At 41.1% G+C, this 20,531-nt stretch overlaps 1 protein-coding gene across 1 annotated transcript in view; it reads right to left on the bottom strand.

Moving 5' to 3' along the window:
* PEX14 (peroxisomal biogenesis factor 14) overlaps positions 1 to 20,531 on the bottom strand; it is a 71,828-nt gene that overhangs the window by 25,887 nt on the left and 25,410 nt on the right. The window contains exon 3 of the mRNA XM_069874697.1: positions 10,883 to 10,967. Within this exon, the coding sequence (XP_069730798.1) occupies positions 10,883 to 10,967 (85 nt within the window). The remainder of the gene's footprint in view (positions 1 to 10,882; positions 10,968 to 20,531) is intronic.

The raw sequence follows: 20,531 nt of genomic DNA, 5'->3' as shown, positions 1-20,531 counted from the left end.
TTTTGGTGCTGTTGAAGGGACAAACCCCTGAGCAGCAGCTTCACCCTTGGTCCCCCAGGGATGACGCAGAACTCCCACCCCAGAGCAACAAGTCGAACAACCAGATAGAACAACCCACTGCAGCAGGTGAAGTTCACTAAAAGACTCTAATTCTTTTCTTCTCCCTTTTCCTCCTTGGTTTTCTTTCACTGCTACTCCTGCCTGTCTCAGGTGGCCTAGCGTGAAAGCAGCTCTCCTTTTATGATGCCACCTCCGGGGCCACGTTAGGCCCTGACTCTGCAGATAACCAGACAAATGGGCAGGAGCAGCTCGTGCTCCTAGTGACAGGGCACGTGCCAGTCAATAGCGACCTCCAGGGTGTTCTCAGCAAACACAGCCATCCCGAGCTCGAGACACGCACACGCAGGCACTCGCTTTACCCGACACTGAACTCACACCTCACAAACAAATTATTTAACTACTCTATCCCCCAAGGAAGACAGTGATCATTTCAAATGCAGCTCCCTGCTCGTCTCTCACATCCACGCAACGGCCTGATAGGTTAAATGCTGCCATTTAATTACAGTAATGGAAGCTGCTATTTTTTGGTTCCCTTGAATCCTCTCTCGCTCTCTTTTTTAAACACATACAGAGTCATCTTTTAAACATGTATTTTATATTTCTGAGTTTAACAGCTGCATTCTCCTGGTTACTTGAAAAGCAGGAGAAATGATACTCTGCTATTCCTCTCTGTACCTCTGAGCAACTAACCTTTTAAATGCTACATGAAAAGGAAGACGGGCTGGGGGAGATGCTGTAAGAAGGGATTCATGCTAAAACTGGAGAGGCCAAGCTGCCCCTCCGTTTACTCAGACGGTTTGCATCGATTTTACTGAATAAAGCTAGCTTAACCTCCCACCCTGTCGAGCAGCTGGGGCCTGGAGAGGACAAACACAAAAACACTTCAAGTAATTTTACTGAAAATGCTATAAACATCAGTACGTTACATTGACAGTATGGCACAGCATGGTTATAGTTTGATATCTATATGACTGCAAGTCTGAATGATCTCAGATCAAACTGCCCTTCATACATCTGACTCAGTTTCCCCATCTAAAACGGGGATGGTATGGTATTCTCTCAGTTTCCCACTGATATTTGGAGTTTACAAACTGTTTGAGGAATGTAGGAGTCTAACCAAGAAGATTAAATGTAATTAAAAGCACAGTAAATTAATCTTATAATCTTGCCATTCCACAAGAGGTGTCACTAGCTTAGTCAGTTAATATTTGTAGAGTACTTTGGATATGCAAAATGCTACAGAAGTATGGGATATACATTCATTAAATTCCGGAGTCTGCCGCAAAACACCTTTTTGTCTCAAAAGAATTCAGGAAGGAGGCTGTAGGGTGGCCAAAGATGAGAGGGCTTTATGGCTACTTATTATTGAAGGAGGACATGTAGCACTGTATTACACGAGCAGCACAATAATTATTTCTGGATTTTACATTTCATATTGTGTGGCAATTTGAAAAAATAACACAAGCAAAATGTAAGTACTTTCAGCTCTAAATTCTTACTTATTTAAGGCCACAACACTCGCAGAAAAATACCCGTATTACACCTGTCCTCAGCTTTATTTGTCCTCTAAATGTGAAAAGCTTATTTATTTGTTCCGTGGCAGTTGGCTCACAATCAGGCAGCCATCCATGCAGGGATATTGCCCATCTCCATTCTCTGGTACAGATATCCACTGGTGTCTCTTAAGGCTGGAATCTTAAAAGGTGAGGCTAGGCTGAGACAAAGACAAATTTAATTTTATCACCATAAAAAGGGACATTTCCACATGGGCAGCAAGGACATGAATATCATGTGTATGCGGGGGCGGGGGGATTATAAACGCATTTTTGGCGAAATTCAATAAAGCTGATTCCACTGCATAAGGTCAGCAATTTACTTTTAAAAAATGATATGATTGCAACTTTTAATATAACCCATGTATTTGCTGCAAGATGCTCCAGAAGATTGTGTAATGTAACCACCCGACCTCTCCACAGGAGCAGAGATCACCCCATTTACCCTTTATTGTCTTGCTAAAAGCAATGCACATTTGCACTGTATGACAAAGTCAACAGCTTTTCCTTCAGAGAGCCTCAGATTTCATTGAGAATGAAACCTCTGCTCTCCTCCTAGGGGAGCGCAGCCTTCTCTGGACCAGGTTCCACCAGAAAGAACAGGAAAGAATGAACCAAAGGCTATATTCTCCTTTTTGCTAATGAAAGAATGACTACGCTCCAGATTAAAATTAAGAGGGGACAGCGTGTAGCAGAAAAGCAAATAGTGGGATTTCATATTCATGGGCACCCTGGACATGGTTTTAAACAGGGTAGATATGTTGTCTGAGAGAATCTAGAGAACTACCTCACACAAGAACTTATTTTATCTTTCCTAGCAGGAAAGTATCATTAGGTCTGAGACAGATTTCAGCAGAAGAGCAATGCAGATTATCCTAACGACACCCCTTGTTTTAGCCCCTACACAGAAGGCTGTCTCTTCAGGCTTAGAATACCAGGTTCAGTCACAGTGCAGAACTGAATTCCCTGCTCTAGGAAGACTGTGGAGAAACCCTGGGCTGGATGACCACGAAAGAGCAAATTCCTTCTATCACAAAAATATTTCTATGCAAATGCACATAGATTTCCTCAACTGTCTCAAGGTGAAGTTTGCTTCAAAGGTCAAAGCTGCAGGGCTGGATTAGGATTGCACGCAATCTGCCTGAGCTTTGACATCCTGACATTCTAAAGCTTGCAGCTCTCCCCTCCCATACGCAGCTGATGGAAGGAAATTCTCAGCCTCTCTGCAAGTGTGGTTTTTACTGCAGCAAGCAACTTCAAAAACCACACGCTGCAGCACCAAGAACTCCAGCACAAGCATATCAAAGCAGTTTATAAACACAGCTAACATAAATCTTACTAAGTCAATAACGCAAAAGTGGTAATTAACCCAATTTTATAGATGGGCAAGCTAAGAACATGCTGTAACTTGCCCAAAGCCAAGCAAGTAGTCATATCTCAGATCTTCAATGCCTGCTCTTAGATTCTAACTACAGAAGTGACTTTCTTTTGGCACTCTGCATCTACTTTCACTTGAAAACATGATAAATGAATTAATTAAATTTACAGGTCAGTCTTAGGGTCTGGGTCTTTTCTGCCCATCACAAAAGCTAACAATTCCAGGACTCAGAATATAACTGACTATTTTAGTATTTTCTTCTAGAATAGACTTCAGCTCACTCTGCTGTAATCATATTGGTTTTTCAATACTACCAGGAATGGAAATATTATTTTGGCAGTAAACAAGGCAGATATGCCTCAAAACACATTCAGTGAGCAATGGCAGTTAATTTTGCAAAGCCATTTTTAACGGCTCTTTTACATTACATAGTTACTGTCAGATCGCCAAGTGGAGAGACATCATTAAACCCATGACATTCCAATTATTTGTTAAAATTAAGCTTACAACGAATATTTTGTAGCGTGCACAACTTCCCGGGCACCAAACCAGTCTGTTCCAATTTATTAATAAAATTTTCAAGCTATGAAAACACAGTAAAGGTGATTCTGGACTCTTCGCTGAAATTGCGAGGAATTCTGTGGCCCATAGAAACAGGAGACGTAGCAAACTTTATCCAGCATACTCTAAATGAATCACCTCTCTCCTTCTGTGGAGTATGGATATAAACAGTTCAAGATCACTGCAGGCTGAGTGAGAGAGTCACTAATGTGACTTGTCTCCTCTGTTACAGAACACATACGTGCGTACAGGTATTTAAAGGTTGTAAAATTTGAGAGTCGCTTCTTCCATGTCTTCTTCACAACACGATTAAACGTCAAAAAGGTCCCTCTGGTGATGCATCTTCTTAACACCTCACGCAGAAACCAAAGTGGAAGTCACCAAGATGCTCATGTATTTAATACTGAATACCACAGCTCGTATCAAAGCCCTTTAAAATAATCTTGCTTAACCAATACACTATGAAGATTAGTAAGCCTTAACTTTTCCATGACTTCTTATCTTCTCCTCCCTTTAAAAAGGCCCATGTAGGCCTTTCTCCTCATGTTAGCAACACACTGAGGTCAGAGCCAGTAGTCTAGAGGATTCCAGCCAAACCAAGTACGTAACAGTGCAAGAAAACAAGCTTGTTTGAGCTAACCAGTAACAACACTGATGTGTTTTCCTGCTAGTGAAAAGCACTTCTACGGAAGAAATCTTTAGTTCCAAGTAGAGTTCATTAATAAACTTCTAGGACGTCATTTTTTTCATACAGAAAGTGTTTCTTCAAAAACCCCCAAAATGTCCTGGAGATTAGTAATTATTTCATAGCAATTCAAAACCAATTTTCCAAATATTTTCACTGTAATATCACGGTACATATTATGTTATTGTAGCAATCTCTTTTATTAACAGTTACAATATTAAAGACTGTGGTCTAACCAACAGTGAGTGATCTGACAGGTCTACAATATTTCATTTTTTAAGAAAACTATGTGATTTTAAATCTTAATCCCTACTTAATATGAAAACAAGCTTCCAAATCACAGAATTTCCAGTGTGACACAAACATATTGTTCAACCTAGTTTCTAGATACCACAAAGCTATAAAAACCAATTGTTATAAAACAATGAAATGTACACCGAGTACCACATTCTTCTAAAATAATAAAACTCACTTGCAAGTAGACATAGCTTCTATCAAACTCGGCATGTGCATACTTTTCTTAATCATCTAGCTATCAGAAACATCAAAAGGGAGCAGACCCAAAGGGCTGTCAGCCTCTGTGCACTGCATCACACGGCTACTTACCCCTGAACTCACGTCAGGTGCTTTTCTGCCCTCTCCTGAATCACCAGTGACTGGGACAAGAGTCAAAGATGAGATAGGAGTCGATTCCTCCATGTGGATAGGAACTAAATAGATTACTTTTCCCAAGCTTCCTTCCAAATCTCGAGGAATGACAGTGAAGGCTTTCTATTAGCTATAAAGTGTTTCTTCCAACCCCCCTGACGGCTCCAAAGAGTAGCCCTATCTGATTCCCCGGGATGTCCTAGGGCTGATCAGCTTATCGCATTTGTTAGCGCTACTGCTGCAGGCCTCTTCTTGCCAAAGCAGCCCAGAAAATCCGTAAAGCTCACGACAAGTTCAGATAACGCAAACAGTGGTAAAATTGATAGAGGAAAACAGTCAGCATGATGGATAGGCTGGTGCTGAACAGCAAGTGACAGATATGCAGATGGAAGACTGGCAGGACAGGGAGACATCTCCTTCACAGCAGATGGATAGAGCTTCTCAATCATTTTCAGGAAGAAAAAAGAAGGCAGCTAATACAAAATACAGAACTGTAGAACTAATTTCTGGATCATGAGCACATCTGTTGTTCTGGATTATGACACTCCAGCAGTGGAAATCTGCCCTGTATGTTGAACATTACCAGCACTGGGCAAGCATAGCAGAGAGCCAGAAATGGATGTGACCACAATATTGCTGATTCAGATAGGAACCGTAGTGAGTGTTGTAGCAACGAAAGCACTCATTGTGTCACTCCTCATTCTTCAGATCCCTAATAATTTCACTGGGAGACAAGCAGATTTCCCCATTTATGCAGGGTTGTATTGACCCAAAACATGGATGGGCAGCACCAGAAGCACAAACTGGTGGCATGAGCAGGTGTAGGAAATATTTTTCTTCAGCAAAATAAGCAAAATACTATAAGGCACATCTGTCTTTCAAAGTCATAAACAGGGGTAAAGCATCTTTAGCAATTATTTAATTATTATCCCATAGTGCTTTTCAAGAATCGGAGTTAATTTTCACTCAGTAACTAAACTCTCTATCTCTAAAGCTCCCTTTGCAAGATCACTTAGATAAAGAACTCTTCATTTCTTCTCCCAAAATCCACGTAGTGATGCTAAGCAGCTGCTGTCCTCAACCTGAGAGGTGGATGGTTTTTAGTGGAGAGCACAGTGACATCTACACAACCCTATATACATCATCAAATATGCTCCATGCAAATAGCTGCAAAGTTTCAGTGGTTACTGGATATGATGCATTATGAAAATGGAGAATGCACTGACTTCCGTTTAACCTGTACAGTCATTTCTGGAAGTCTCACAAGCTGCTGAGCTGACTTTACGCTACTTGAATACCTGTTCCAGACTTCTGTAATAACCAGAAAGCTCTCCCTGCCTGGTTTTACCTATGCTAGTGAACTTTCTCTCACTGTGCGTTACAGTAATTTGTTCCAGATGCTTCAAATATTCAAGAATATTCCTGCAGTAATTTTTTGTTATCAGTATCTGAGTTCCTGATCTCACTTGAAGATTTGCAAGTGCAAAGGTCTGTGCAGGCATTGGGCACAGAACACACACTAAACAGCTAGAAAACAAGCACAAAACAGGACAAGTACAAAACAGGACAAGCACTCACTCACAGCCTTCATCATCTCTGAAATCCACATCCTGCCAGCAGCTCCAGAGAGAAGAGCAAGTTGTCCAGCATTCCTTGAAGGGTCTACTTACAGCCTAATCACACCTTTTTGAGTCAAACATGGTCCTTTCTACAAAAGCAGACAGTTTGGAAGGCCATAGAAATTTGTCCCAAAGAGGTATTTGGACAGCACAGGTTACTAACTGTATTTTTTTGTATGACTTGTCCCTGGACTCTATTGGCTTGCATTGCGTTTTCTTCTCTAGGAAAAGCTTTGTAGAAACTGAGCTTCACTGAGACATGTTAAAGAATTAATTACAAAGAAAGGCCGAAGGAGAAAATTAATTTTGGAAACACAAGAGGTTACTTTTCTTTTCCTCCCTTTTCTGGAAGCGGGGGAGGAAAGGCAGTTATTTTCATCTCCATGCTGGGGGCAGGAGTTGGGAGCCGTCCAGTCGATAACCTGGCCATCAGAACAAGGTTTGTAATTAAAAGGTCAGTGACCTGGAAAGCTAGGGCCTCACTCTCAGGGCTTCTGAGTAATGATGGCACTATTAAATTAAGACTGTTATGAAATCAATGCTAAAAAAGCTTTCATGGTAACGAGATTTCATTCAAGGACATGCAAACTGCCTCATGAAATGGACTTAAATTATAAAAAAGAAAAGTAATAAAAGAGGGTTAAATTGAAATCGGCTGAAGAATTTACTTCCTTTAAAGTCCTCCAGCAGTGGGCTGTGCCCCCTTAGCTCAGGTTCTCAAGGTGATCCACTTGGGTCTCTTTGGCAAAGAAGGAAAGACAGGGGTTTAATTTGCAAGAATGCAGACTACAGAAAGAGGAAGAAAATTAAGTCATTTTTTACTGGAGGTTCTGGGGCTGACAGCATTTGTTTCCAGTGAATCAAGTGTCTTTGAGCACTGACTGGGAATGGCCACGTGCAATTAAATAATTCATTCATCTCTTCAGAAATCATCACGGCCTGGCATCTTGACACTGGCAAAATTTTCTGGAACTCTGACGCACTGTGAAAAGGTGAACAAGCCTTACAGGAAAACCTTGTGTAATAACTCACTTCCTAGCGGCCAAAGTAACGAAACAGATTAGTAGATACAACACGTAACAGGGCAATGCTTCCAACAATCTCCAACGTGTCTCACCAAGCAAGAGTGCGACTGCTTTTAGAAGCAGGTAGCCCATTTTATTACATATATACACCAAAGACTGATCCAGGTAGCATACCTTCTGCAGATTGCCCGACCTTATCTGTGAGCATTTTCCCAATATATCTCAACAATTACACATTTACTTGCCCTAATGCACTTCTGTTCTCCCTTCACTATAATTTCTGAGCTCCTCATATGCTTTCGTCCATTCCCCAAATCCCACTCTGGGAAGGCATTACTGTACTCATTTTATAGATGAAGAGAATAAGCAACTAAGTTCTTCAACCAAGATTGCACAATAAGTCTCTAACTTAGCAGTTCTTCCCTTACCTGCCCCAAAAGACTAACACCCTGAAAACCAGAGCTCCACACGGAGAGAGCGTTTCCAGCCCCGTTCTCTATCTTGCCAGAAGTTACGGATTTGGAGTACACAAAATTAACAGGCCACATGAGTTACCGGATGGGTAACTGAGCACTACAGGACATCTGAGGCACAACAGTTAGATGACAGACGCATTTCCACAAGGGTTTAAACCCCACATGCTGTCTAATTACTCCCAAGGCGCCGCTGATTCTGTGGCATGTCATCAGCAGAATCAGCGACTTGGACAAAAAACAAACAGCGTCTTTTCTTCCTTTCTTTTCTTTCAGATACTCTGAGGGGAAACAGCTGTTTTTCCCTTCATCTGAAGAAGTTCATGATAAAAAGGAGGAAATGTCATAAATTACACAAAATGCCAGTGTAAGCTTCAAAGAAAATGATAAATGATTCTAATAACTTCATGTTTCTCATTAATGCCTGTGTATTTGGGAGTTTAAAAGTGCTTAAGACAACAGAGAAATCTCATCCAACTTTTGAAAGGCCTTTCACAAATCTAAGACACCCTCGCTCTCCCAACTGTCATCAACGCTGTCATCCCATGTTCCAGAGAGAGCAGTTCAACAAAGCCCTGACCTGCAAGTAACCAGGAAAGCCGACTTTCAGCCTCTGCAACTACTGTTTCACAAGAAACCGAGCCCGGTCCAGCTGATGATCCTGAAGAAACCTTAATTTCTCACTGCACTGAAACGTATTAAACAAAACTCAGTTCCTATATTAAATGTTAAATAATATTAAATGGAAATAAAATTTGATTGGCCTTTTTTTAGGAAGGAGACACATACTAAAAAGAAGAAAAAATCGTAATTCCAAGCAGAACCATCTCTGCAAATCTCAGAATTGAAATTTCTTGGGCAAGGTTGGGATTGCAGGACCTGAAGGTTCACCCACAGCTAACACTCCAGTTCCATCCCTGCTGACCTCAGTGGTCAGTTCCATACGGTCGTATTTCCAGTGACTTGCTGGGTACAGGCACTACTGGACCCTGCTCCTTCCTATTTCCCACTGTGAAGTTTTCAAACAAACAATTAGCACAAAGGGAAGGGAGGCTAATTAACAAACAGGAACAAACAAACAACTCTACCGAACCATTTCTGGTCTTTAGTAATTATTAGCCAAGTAATACATAAGAAGTATTAGACGGGCCACAGTTTCTCTGTGCCTCCATCTCCCCACCCTTCCTCTTTTCCCAGTCAGGGATTTATTAAAATTAAACAGATTAGATGGAGCTCCTGATACTAAAAACTGTTCAGCAAAGCCTGCGGTGGGGAAGTGCAGAGCAAACACTAGAGACATTTGTCTCTAAATTGCTCTAAATACCTTCTGCAAATGAAATTCTAACCCAGCTGTGTTGAGAGAGAAAATGAGGAATAACTGGTCATTGTCAGCACAGAAGAAGATCAGGCAGTTATAATATTGCACGATATACTCGGGGCTAAGGATCTCTCGGCAACAATAGATTTTGTATCAGGTTACCCCGGGTAATCAGCACAGCTTTTAGGCTCAGCTTTCCCTTGCTTCATTGCTTCGATGATAGAGCTGAAATCCCCAAGCTTTTATGATTAATTACTCCCTGTAGGTCCACATATTTCAAGGAAAAACTCATGGAGCAGAGCGGCCAAAAGGCTCCAGATTTTAATGCCATCCTGATGGCAGGGCAAGCGACATACCTATGTGATCGGAACGTTATCTAACGAGCACTATGACAAGCAGTGTGAGGACCACACTCGGAATGATGCACCCATGAACTACTTGTCATGACATCATTGATAAAAGACAAGACTGCCATTCCCTTCTAGGTCCTTTGTTATTCAAGATGAACAAAGTCGTGCACATACTCGAACTCTCCATCTCATGACATCAGATCTCAGGCATCTCAATATACGGCTCATAAACCCAACCAGAGTAACATAACATAACACAACACATGTATTTAATAGGCTTCCCTACTTTCCAAAACTCCAAGATCTTTAGCTACAGAATTTGATGTACCCTGAAGTACTCATGACTTCAATGTATAAGTGGGTCACTCCCCTCTGAAGTTCGTAGTTTGTATTTTCAGTATCATTCCAATTGCTTAAAGTGCTCCATTGTGCATGTAATTAACTCCAAGGTAAGATTGTCCTTATTATTTACGCCTTGCAGTAAGGATCTAAGCAATGTGGTCCCGGGAGGGTAGCATAATATGGAGTAAACTTCACCTGAAATGCACTGTAAGTTGTGGACTAAAAACTTTAGAAAGAAAAAAAAAAAAGAGCAAAAGATAGTTCCGCTGTGAGTCAGAAAGTAAAATAAATTCTCAGTAGGCAACGGCCAAAGTATGTTCCATCTGTCTAAGGCAATATAGGACTTGTCAGGATCTGTTCTATCCCTGCTATAGAAAAGGGCTAAACTCAGTCAGTAGTTTACCATTTCAGCCTGAAAGTCAGGTTGATCCCAAGCTTGACCTTAACCTGACCCTGTTTACTTCCACCAAGTCCTTCGCCCTTCATTCTTCTTTCTAGCTCTCTTCAGGAACATTCGACCTTTTCACCTAAAAGCTGGTCACTCTAAACCCAATGTCACTAAGGGTAGAACTGACCAACTAGTCCACAAGTCCAAACTGTCCTCATCAAAGAAAAGAGCTGATAATAGTTAACCCAAGAACTTCCAGTGTGTCTTGTGTATTCTACAATTCCACATCTGGTGACAATATTGCTCTAGTCAGTTTGGAAGAAGGGAGACTGACATTTCTTACCAACTTCAAATCTATTTTTGAGACAGACAACTTACTTGCTTTGTCCTTAACATCTAATTTCTCCTAGTAATACATTTCGGCTTTATGCTAAGTCAAGCTCCCTCATGATCACTGAGAGCACAAACTTAAGCGTCCATACCTTTCTTCTTCAGAAATGCTCTTCTGGTTGCAAGAGGACTTTGGCGGACTCGTGGATTCTGTAAAAACTTCACCGCTGTCACAATCTGATGAGGGTAGGAGGATCGGAGAAAGAAAAGAGAGAAAAGATACAAGTTAGGAATGTTCAAATTTCTAATTTACAGTACGCATTCTGTGCTGCAAATTAAGGTATTGCGTCCTACACAGGGAGACTGCCTGGATTTGACACTGATCCAGCTTTCAGAAATGGTTCAGCGAGGATCAGAGGCTCAAATCTAGTCAGACAGCACAATTACAGTTTTCCATCCCAGAAGTTTCTTGCTCAAGTACCACTGGAGCAGTTCAACCTGTACAAAAAACGCCATTAAGATTTTGAGGGGTTTCTGCCATTAATATTGTGATCTTCCTACCTACGTTGGCTGCTATAGAGGGTAACCTCGAGACAACGCCTGTCATCCCTAACAGTATGCTCGCTAGTAAGAATGCTTCCTTTCTATCTGACTTCAAGTTCCCTGCAAATTCTAAGAGATGAAGGACTTTTCTGCCATCATTCTGATTTATTGAAAGCATTAATAAAACTCATCTTGTCATGACTGGAAAAGAAACTTCACATGTTTTGGATTACGTAACAAAGATACCCAAAAAAGTCACTTTTCATGACATACATGTGTAGGTGAGTGGTTAAATTTCTGTTCCACAGCAGCAGAAATCACAGATTACTTCGGTCTAAAGACTGACTTCTTACATCCTTCTTTAAGGTCACATAGCACTTAAAACAAACCACTTATTCAAACAAAGGCTAAAGTATGGGATAATACTCAATGGCATCAACAACAACGACATTAGGTTTTTCCATTTCCATTTAGTGCCAGTGAAAGGTATTTGATTTTTTCCTTCATACGGTAGGTCAACTTTTCACATGCTCTCCTATCCTATTACACACATCAGTATGTGTTGCTGCACAGTGAAAAAGACCCGATTCGCTTTACTTTTATACAAAGACGTCTGTTCTGATTGTGGCATCAAGGGGAATAATTTGCCTGAAGTTAAGAGCACTTAGGAGATGGACACATCCATGTGAACCAGAGGAAAAGATGACTTCCTTCCTCTAGAGCTAAAAATAACCATGCACGGAAGAGGTTTTTCTCCCCAAAGAGTGGCACAAACCTCCTCAAACGGTGGTATACGTTAGGTAGGTCTAGAAGAGATTATCTTGAAATACAGTTTCTGGAATTCAGTTTCAAAAAGGTTTTCAGAACTTTTCACAGCAGAAAAAGAAGGAAAAAACCAGCATCGCTACTGAAATCACTAAGTTTCACTTTGTGTTTGAATCAAACCCTTCAACTACGCATTTCTGGTCAGAGAGCAGAGTTCTGATGGGTTTAATGGCACTTTCAATGTACTCCTCAGTGCATTCCATCAATGCTTTTTTTCTTTTAAATTGCATCTCTTATTTCTTTAAATACATTAATCAGGCTAGTGTAGGCAAAACGGATCCATTGGACAATGCAATAAACATGAATTATCATCTATCCAACACGCATAATGGCTTAAAAATACATAATAGCAGGTGTAGTTTAAATGATTAGTTATTACACCTGTGGTGGGTCTGATTCAATTGGGGAAAATCATCTTTAATAGGTTAAAAGGTTTAGATCACCAGGCTTCCCTTAAAGTGGCTGTAGAGAGGGTATGATGGAGTACGCTGTCATTACTAATTCATTTAAGAAAAACATGGGGGATACAGCAAAGAAGAGCATAAACGAGCGAATCCAATTTAAACATCAGGTAAAGCAGAAAACACCTTTTAAAAAAGCATGATAAATGAATTTGGGAGAGAGATTAAATTGGCATATTTATTTTAACGGGAATTTGACAAAGTCCCCGCACACTTCAAAGTTGGGAAGATAAAACGAACGGGTATTTCTAATTCTTTCCCTTTTCTTATTTTCCTTCATTTTTCCCCTTAAGTTTACATTCAGTAATTCTGGACCATAAAATAGTACAGCAAAACACCCCACATAAAGTACACTTCGGTTTCATTTATGTGCACTTGATCTGTCTCCAGTGGAAATGCAGGTGACAGGCAAATCACAGATTTAAACTGCGCTGCTGCTGCTACACCAGAAGCAGAAATCTAAAGCACCCAAACTAATAACCTTAAGATAATATGCTGAATAAGAAAGATGCCCAAATGAGCAGACCAGCAGATATGTGAACATATCAAAACCACTTCCCTTCTAACAATAATTACTTGTTTGTTTCTTCAGAAACTCCTCGGCGCTCCCTCCCACATGGAGCGAGCCAGAGACACAGACACAAAGGGCCTGAAGACCTGAAATTCTGCCTGTTCTCACAGTCAACGATCAGTTTTTAAGCATAAAAAAAAAAAAAAAATAAGAAAGAAGCAGTATTTTTCATCGTGCTATTTCAATCACAACCATGTGAACATTTTATCGATTCTATCTCTTTATTAAAGCTTATTTTTGCCTTGTAAAAATGTAAATATTTCAGTAGTAAATTTCACTCCAAAATAAACTTCTGTTTTATCTCTCCCCTGCATCACGTCCTCTGTTATTCACAAGGTTTTTAATCTTAAAACAAAATAAAATTACAATCAACAACAAACTTCATAGAAACGAACTCTGGACGTGTATTCCCCCTCCCGATAATCCCGTGTTTCTCATATTTGTGTCAGCATTTCCCTCTGAACGTTCCTCTTACAGGCTGAGCTGAAACTTCTCCATTTTTATAATTCATCTTGTATACGTGAGCGACTTATGAAGCAATTTTGGCCATGTCAAAATGCCAATATTTTCAAACAAACACACCCGAGAACTCTCCTACCTTCTATGGATCATTCTCTTTGCACAAACAAGGGCAACTGCAGTCCATAATTTAAACAACAGAAAAAGGAGGAGGAAGATGAGACTTTGCAGTCCTGTGCACAGCCAAAAAAATCATGCAGCAAATAGCACTCTGACTCAGCTGGTGACATTGTTCCCTACTATTTCTGTATCATTTGCAACACTTCTCCAAATTTTTACAGTACTAGGACACCGCCAAAAAACGTGCATCGTGTCACTATTCTGATTCTCAGATTGCCAGCAAGCGCTGGGCAGCAAACTAGTTTTGCCTAGAGGACCAGGTACGGATTTCTGTTAATGAAAGACAGCGTATTTGGCTTTTAAAAGCTAGTTAATTCCATAAACTTGCTATCCCACCACTTCTCCTGCAGTGACATGACACATGGAGACATATTTCTGGCTGGGTGGTGGTGGGTGGAATCCTACAGCAGGGCTTGTCCTACTGCTTGATTTTCTAATTAGAAGATGAACGTAACTATTCATGGATTATATTTTTGTGTGGCCAAATTACATAAATTCAGGCCAAATATTCTGCTTCAATGTCAAAGATATAAAATGGAGACAGGAACTTTATTGCACACGTTGTGGGAGTGCAGCAGGCTGGTGAAATTCTGGGCCAAAGCACCGTGCTTTGACGTTATAGCCAAGGTCCCTCATTCCTAATTTCCCCTCCCTTTTGTGTTAATGGGGAAGGTAAAGCCAGCCTTATTGTGCTCCAAGCTGCAGGGTTTCCAACAAAGCAAACTAAGCTACTTTACCGGTTATTAGCATTAGAAAAATAAAACATGCAATTTAAAATACTGTGGCAAACGCCCAGTTCCTACCATCTCAAAAAAAAACCCCAAATAATCAACCAGCTAACAAAAATATACAAGAAAAGCACCTTCATCAATAAAAGTTCCACAGGACTTGGTAACAGTTCCATGTGGAAAACAGAATCCAAAGCCACCGGCAGCACAGCCCGTAAGAGCTCTAATAGATTTCCTAGTACTGGGAACCCTCTGCGGGTTATTACTAAACAGCATTTGCTGATAGACTGAGACTTTGAGATGACCTGTGATGTAAAGGCTGGGTCTGAATTATACGTTGCAAGGGATGGTATTTTGTCTTTCTGAGTGGATCTGTATCTGTTTAAATGCAACACTTCTTTTCATTAAGCAGAGGCGGCACAGGCCATGAACTATGCACAGACAGTTTACATTACATGTGCGGAAGCAATCAACACCGGCAATATACATGACGTATGTAAAAGAAGTTGGAATTAATTTTTTTCCAGTGTATTAAAAAATAATAATATGGCAGCATCAACAAACACTCGACTTATTTCAGCCGGAGCAGAAGGCCACGGCTATAGGGCAAATGGAACTGATCAATATATGAGCCTACAGCAACACCCCCTCAGTGTACGGCTGTGTGTTTGCAAGGCTCCGAAGATTAAATTGTCTGTGAAAGGTTTCTGCACTCCTACTCCAAAGGAGATACCCAGAATCCTGTTAACAAGCATCAGGCTAAAGCCAACTTACGTTTTAACAAGGGCTGACTTAAAAGCCTGGCACTGCGATGAACAAGAAAAGCCCTTCAAACAGAAATGCTGCGTTTTAGTAAGAAATCAGCGCTCTGCCAGGACTAACTTGACAAATATGGTTATCGGTGGCACACGGAAATAGTTGCAAAGCAGCTGTTAATCAGGGAAACACATCATAGAACGCTGATGCTAGCACTCATGAAAAAATGCAAGGAGCTAATTATGAAGCCATATATCTCACTAAAGAGGCGCTGCTCCTGGAGATTCCAGGCAGAGCGCTCGGAGTCGGGGTCCTGGGACACCGCATACACAATGTTCTCAAACACAAGTCGCCTTCTCCCAGGACGAACCTTTTCCCAGCTCAGTATTCTGGGCCCCGGAATTCCTGTGAAATTCATATTTCATGAAAACTACTTGTTATTTCACAGGTCGGTCGGCACAGAGGAAACACTTGAACGCTCCTGTGATTCCACTGAAATTTTTAAGAAATCATACAAAATCCCAGGAATTACTTCTATTGTGAACCTAGAAGCCTACAAAGTCTGAAATCTCAAAGCTGTATTGAGAAAAGTTTAATAATGAAGTAATAGAACACCTTTGTGTAAAACCAAGTAAAGGAAAGAAATCCAATTTAAAGCAAGATCCACAGGAGTCAGAACCAAAAAGTAACAAAGGCAAGGGAGAAACAAGCTTCTGACCACACCTGAGATTAAGAACCCACAGCTAAAGAATTCAGAGTGTCCAAAGGAAGGCAATAAAAGCTAAAAAGGAGCGATCCGAGGCGGCTGGAGTGGAGCTGGGGGAAGGGGAAGGGGAAGGGGAAGGGGAAGGGGAAGGGGAAGGGGAAGGGGAAGGGGAAGGGGAAGGGGAAGGGGAAGGGGAAGGGGAAGGGGAAGGGGAAGGGGAAGGGGAAGGGGAAGGGGAAGGGGAAGGGGAAGGGGAAGGGGAAGGGAGCGCGGAGCTCGCTCGCCCCCCAGCGGCCCCACAGGCAGAGGCTGCGCTGCCGGCGGAGCCAAATTACGTGTTTTCACTCCCTGGAAATGAAATGTTTTGCAAGATGAAACAGAACGAAAATTGAGGTTTTAGGTAATTACTAGTTGGCATTTACATATCACAGGCTGGTTCAACACCTATTCATTTTCCTCTTTTATTTTCAATTTTTTAAAATTGCTCATTAAAATGAACACATGACAGAGATGGGGGGAAAAAATTGCTCTTCCTCTTTTTCCTGAGGACTACAAAATCCAGATCTACTTTAAATACATTTATCTATAATTATCACGTACAAAAAAGACTTACTTAATTTACATTAATAGGGTGACCAAAAAAAAAAAAAAAAATTGATAAAAGCCAGGAAAATTCCGAGCAGAGCTGTCTTCGTGTCATCTTGTTGTGCCTAGAAAACCAGGAGGCAGCCGGCAGGGAGCCAGGAGCCCCTAGAGAAGAGCAGCTCAACACCTTGGGCGCTCGCCGTCCTGCTCCCGTTCATCCACCCAAGACGTGCTACGCTCGGGCTCTTGCTCACCCTCCACCATCCCTTCCCTCCTTTCTCCTACTGTTCCCACTACAAAGAAGTGACTCCACATTTCCCTGTTCTCAACTTCTTTGTTCCAGGAGCCACTCGGCGCTTCCTCCAGCTCTCATAAAGGCGTGCCCTCTCCACCTTCGTTATTCACACAGAACCAGGCTTTCCTCACGTAACCTTTCCATTTCCAGGGATCCTCAGCTGCTCGGATTGGACTTAGAAGCTCTCACAGCTCGGCGACCTCTCCGCTCACATTCCCATTGTTCAGATAAATAAATATTTCCTACGCAAAGCCTTTAATTTTCCTGCGCCCTTCAGCTTTTTTTTAATTTTAACCTTGTGGAAGTCTTATTTAACCCCACTATGCATTCCAGGATACAATTTGTATGAAAAATGCTATATAAAATAAAGTTTTATTGTATCATATGTTAAGGACATAAAACATCCCTGATAGAAGTGTACAGGAGCTGACATGATAGACTAATATATTTTAAGGTCTATTGTGTAAATATGTATTTAGGGAATTCTAAAGCATGGTATTATTGACCCAAGTCTCTCTTAAAACACATTGATATATGGAGTAAAAGCCCTTATGAAAAGTAGCAACTTCGTCTGTGTGGTTGTCACCTTTCAAAGTGAAATATCTCTATCATCTTCAGTTTTTTCTGATTCAATTTAAAATACAGTGAACATCTTGATAAAATCCCTCTTTCTAAAAGAAATAATATTCAAGTAATGCTTACATGCATAAAACTAAAATTAACAAGAAACTTTTACACATGCTTTAAAAGAAATGCACAATAACTATTGTTAGAGAAAATGTGCTATGTATTTTTTTTATTTCAGAAAGAAATAAGTCTCAAAATGAGACTTCATAACATCAGGTTTAACACAATACGAACTGTTACAGGGAAGTGATAAATGCTGGGAAAAAAAATGTGCAGTAGAGCAAATTAAATTTATTAACCTGATAATGCACCCATAACAATTTTTAACCTTTTTTCCACAACTAAAACATGTTAACTTTATACAGAAAAGATACAATCTCACTTTCAGAGGAAAAATAAACTTTAAAACCCCCTGTTTTGTACTTCTGCCTAAGATTAAGTTGCAAGCTTCCTATAACCACCAGTACCACCAAAGAAGGTATTGAAGCAAGATGAACAAGGGGGAGAATAATGCTTGCAATCCAACTGGCTGCAAATTATTTGAAGTTTTGTTTACATAAAACCGGCAATAACCTCGGTGCTGAATGTACTGGATCTCTGTGGATAATATGTGGTCAGCATTTCATGTAAGTAGGTGAGGTATCTGGCTTCCAAGTGCGGGGAAAGCCAACGTGCCATGATAAGGTTCACAAAATGATACAACAGAACCCAAGAAACATGCCAAAGAGGAGGGGAAAGGTCAAAACTCCCTAAAGAGAATCTAATTTTTATAACTTTTCATGACAGTACGCATTTGTACATCTCACTTCTCCCTTCTTACAGAAGGAAGCTGAGGGATCACTGAGGCTCTGTACTGTAAAATTAATGCAAGTGTCAAGCTGTTGAGCTGAATCACTCCAAAGGAATGTAATGACTCAGTGTCCAAGATGCTCACCACAGCAGAACTAAGATCATTCCACGGCTCCACAACTAAAATAAATGCATGATACAGCTTCTAGGGGAGTGGATGGCAGCACCTCCAGCTCTAACCTTCTTCACTCCTCTCTCCATGTTGCCATTACTGAAGAGTTCAAATATAACAGTTTTTGAAAGGAATCTCTTTGACCCTATTATTTTCACACATGGATAATATAGAAAACAATGAAGCTGCAATTTTTTTACATTTTCATTCTTTGAACTACAGAGCAGACAAGGACCGCTGGAGATTCATTCTCATGCTAGGGAGCTAGAAGACGAAGTTAAGCAAAATCTCAGCTGGAACTGAAACTGGCCAGAGATGTCAAACTACAAGAAAGGGTTCTTCAGGTTGGTAAACAACAAGCAAAACCAAAAAGAAAATATCGGCCTGCTGTTAAACAGCAGAGGTGAATTAGTCAGCAACAACACTGGCAGAGCTTCTCAATGCTTTCTTCATCTCTGTCTTTACCTGCTAGGCACCAGGCCCTAGGAACAAAAACCCAGGCTGTTGCACACACAGACCCACGGTCACCAAAGGAAGTGTCCGTATGTGAACTGCTACAGGAGCTTGATCCCTGCAAAGGATGGGTCCCAACAATAGCCAACCTGAGGGTGTTAAGAGAGCTGAGGCTGCTCTCCATAACCTTTGACAATCTGTGGAGACTAAGGGACATCCCAGAAGACTGGCTCATGTCATGCCCAGCTACAAGAAGGGCTTAAAGGAGGATCCAGGAAATTATAGGCCCATCAGTCTTACTTCAGTCCCTGGGAAAGGTATGGAACAAATCCTCCTGGGGGCTATCACAAGTCAAATGAAGCACGTGACTGGGAAAAGCCAGTACAGATTGAACAAGGACAAGTTGTGCTTGACAAACCTGATTGCCTTCTATGACAAAGTAACCTGCTCCGTTGATGTGGGGCATCAACAAGGGCATCACCAGCAGAAATAAAGAAGTCATTACCCCACTCTACTCAGTGCTTGACAGGCCACACCTAGAATACTGTGTGCAGTTTTGTCCCTGCTATACAAAGAAAGATGTGGCCAGGCTGGAGAGGGTCCAGAGAAGGAACGTGAACACTATCAAGGGACTGGGAAGGGGTTTGTTCAGCCTTGAGGAAAGAAAGCTTAGGAGAGACGTTATCACCACATTCCAGTATTTAAAGGGTGGCTACAAAGAAGATGGAGACTCCCTCTTTAACAGGAGTCACATGGAAAAGAGGAGGGGTAATGTGTACAAGTTACTCCTGAGGAGATTCCGATTCCACAAAACAAAAATGTTTCCCAATGAGAACCATGAGTAATTGGAATGATCTTCCCAGGCAATGGATGGACTCCGCAACACTGGGCACTTCAAAGTTTCAGCTGGAGAGAGTGCTGGGATGTCTTATCTAGCCCATGCTTTTGCCAAGAAAGGCTGGACCCAATGAGCCCTGAAGTCCCTTCCAACCTAGTATTCTATGATTCTGTGATTTTAAGGATAGGAAGTCCGTATCACATCTAACAATTGTGCCCGAGTACTTAAAATCTTTATTAAATCATAGACTCCAGAATCAAAGAGATGCAACAGAATAGAATCATTGTTCAGACTTGCTTAGTCCCTTTTAATTCCACAGTTAAGGGACTGGAAAATAGTAGCAATACAATAGTTTAGATTTGGTGCAATAGGATCAAAACTAGAAACCATCTACGAAAGATGCTGTAAAGATGTAGACTGAAATTACTCAAACGGACAGGAAAAATCAGCAAACTACTATATTCCTTGAACCTGTTGTTTCAAGAACCCCATTTAACAGAATTCTTAATCCATGGGAAATGTCGATTAGAAACTAAGTGTTTTCCATGCAGCAATAACACCCCAAGCAATTAGGGGTGAAGTCAGGGGGCTGCAATGGCATGATTAGTTGGAAGACCTGAATGACAGGATGAATAAGGAGATACTGGAGGAAACTACTTGGATCACCAGTATCTTACAAACAAAAGGCTTCATGTTGGAAACATTAAAGACTCTGGAAATGGTGACAGCTGCACAATAAATCATGCAAACCACAGCAGTTGGGAAGTAATAGCAAAAGAAGAAGGACTTAAAACACTAGAAGACCTTTAAGTT

The sequence above is a fragment of the Phaenicophaeus curvirostris genome, chromosome 22 (assembly GCF_032191515.1).
Source record: "Phaenicophaeus curvirostris isolate KB17595 chromosome 22, BPBGC_Pcur_1.0, whole genome shotgun sequence".
NCBI classification, from domain to species: Eukaryota; Metazoa; Chordata; class Aves; order Cuculiformes; family Cuculidae; genus Phaenicophaeus; species Phaenicophaeus curvirostris.
This window is presented reverse-complemented; position numbering and strand designations above follow the sequence as displayed.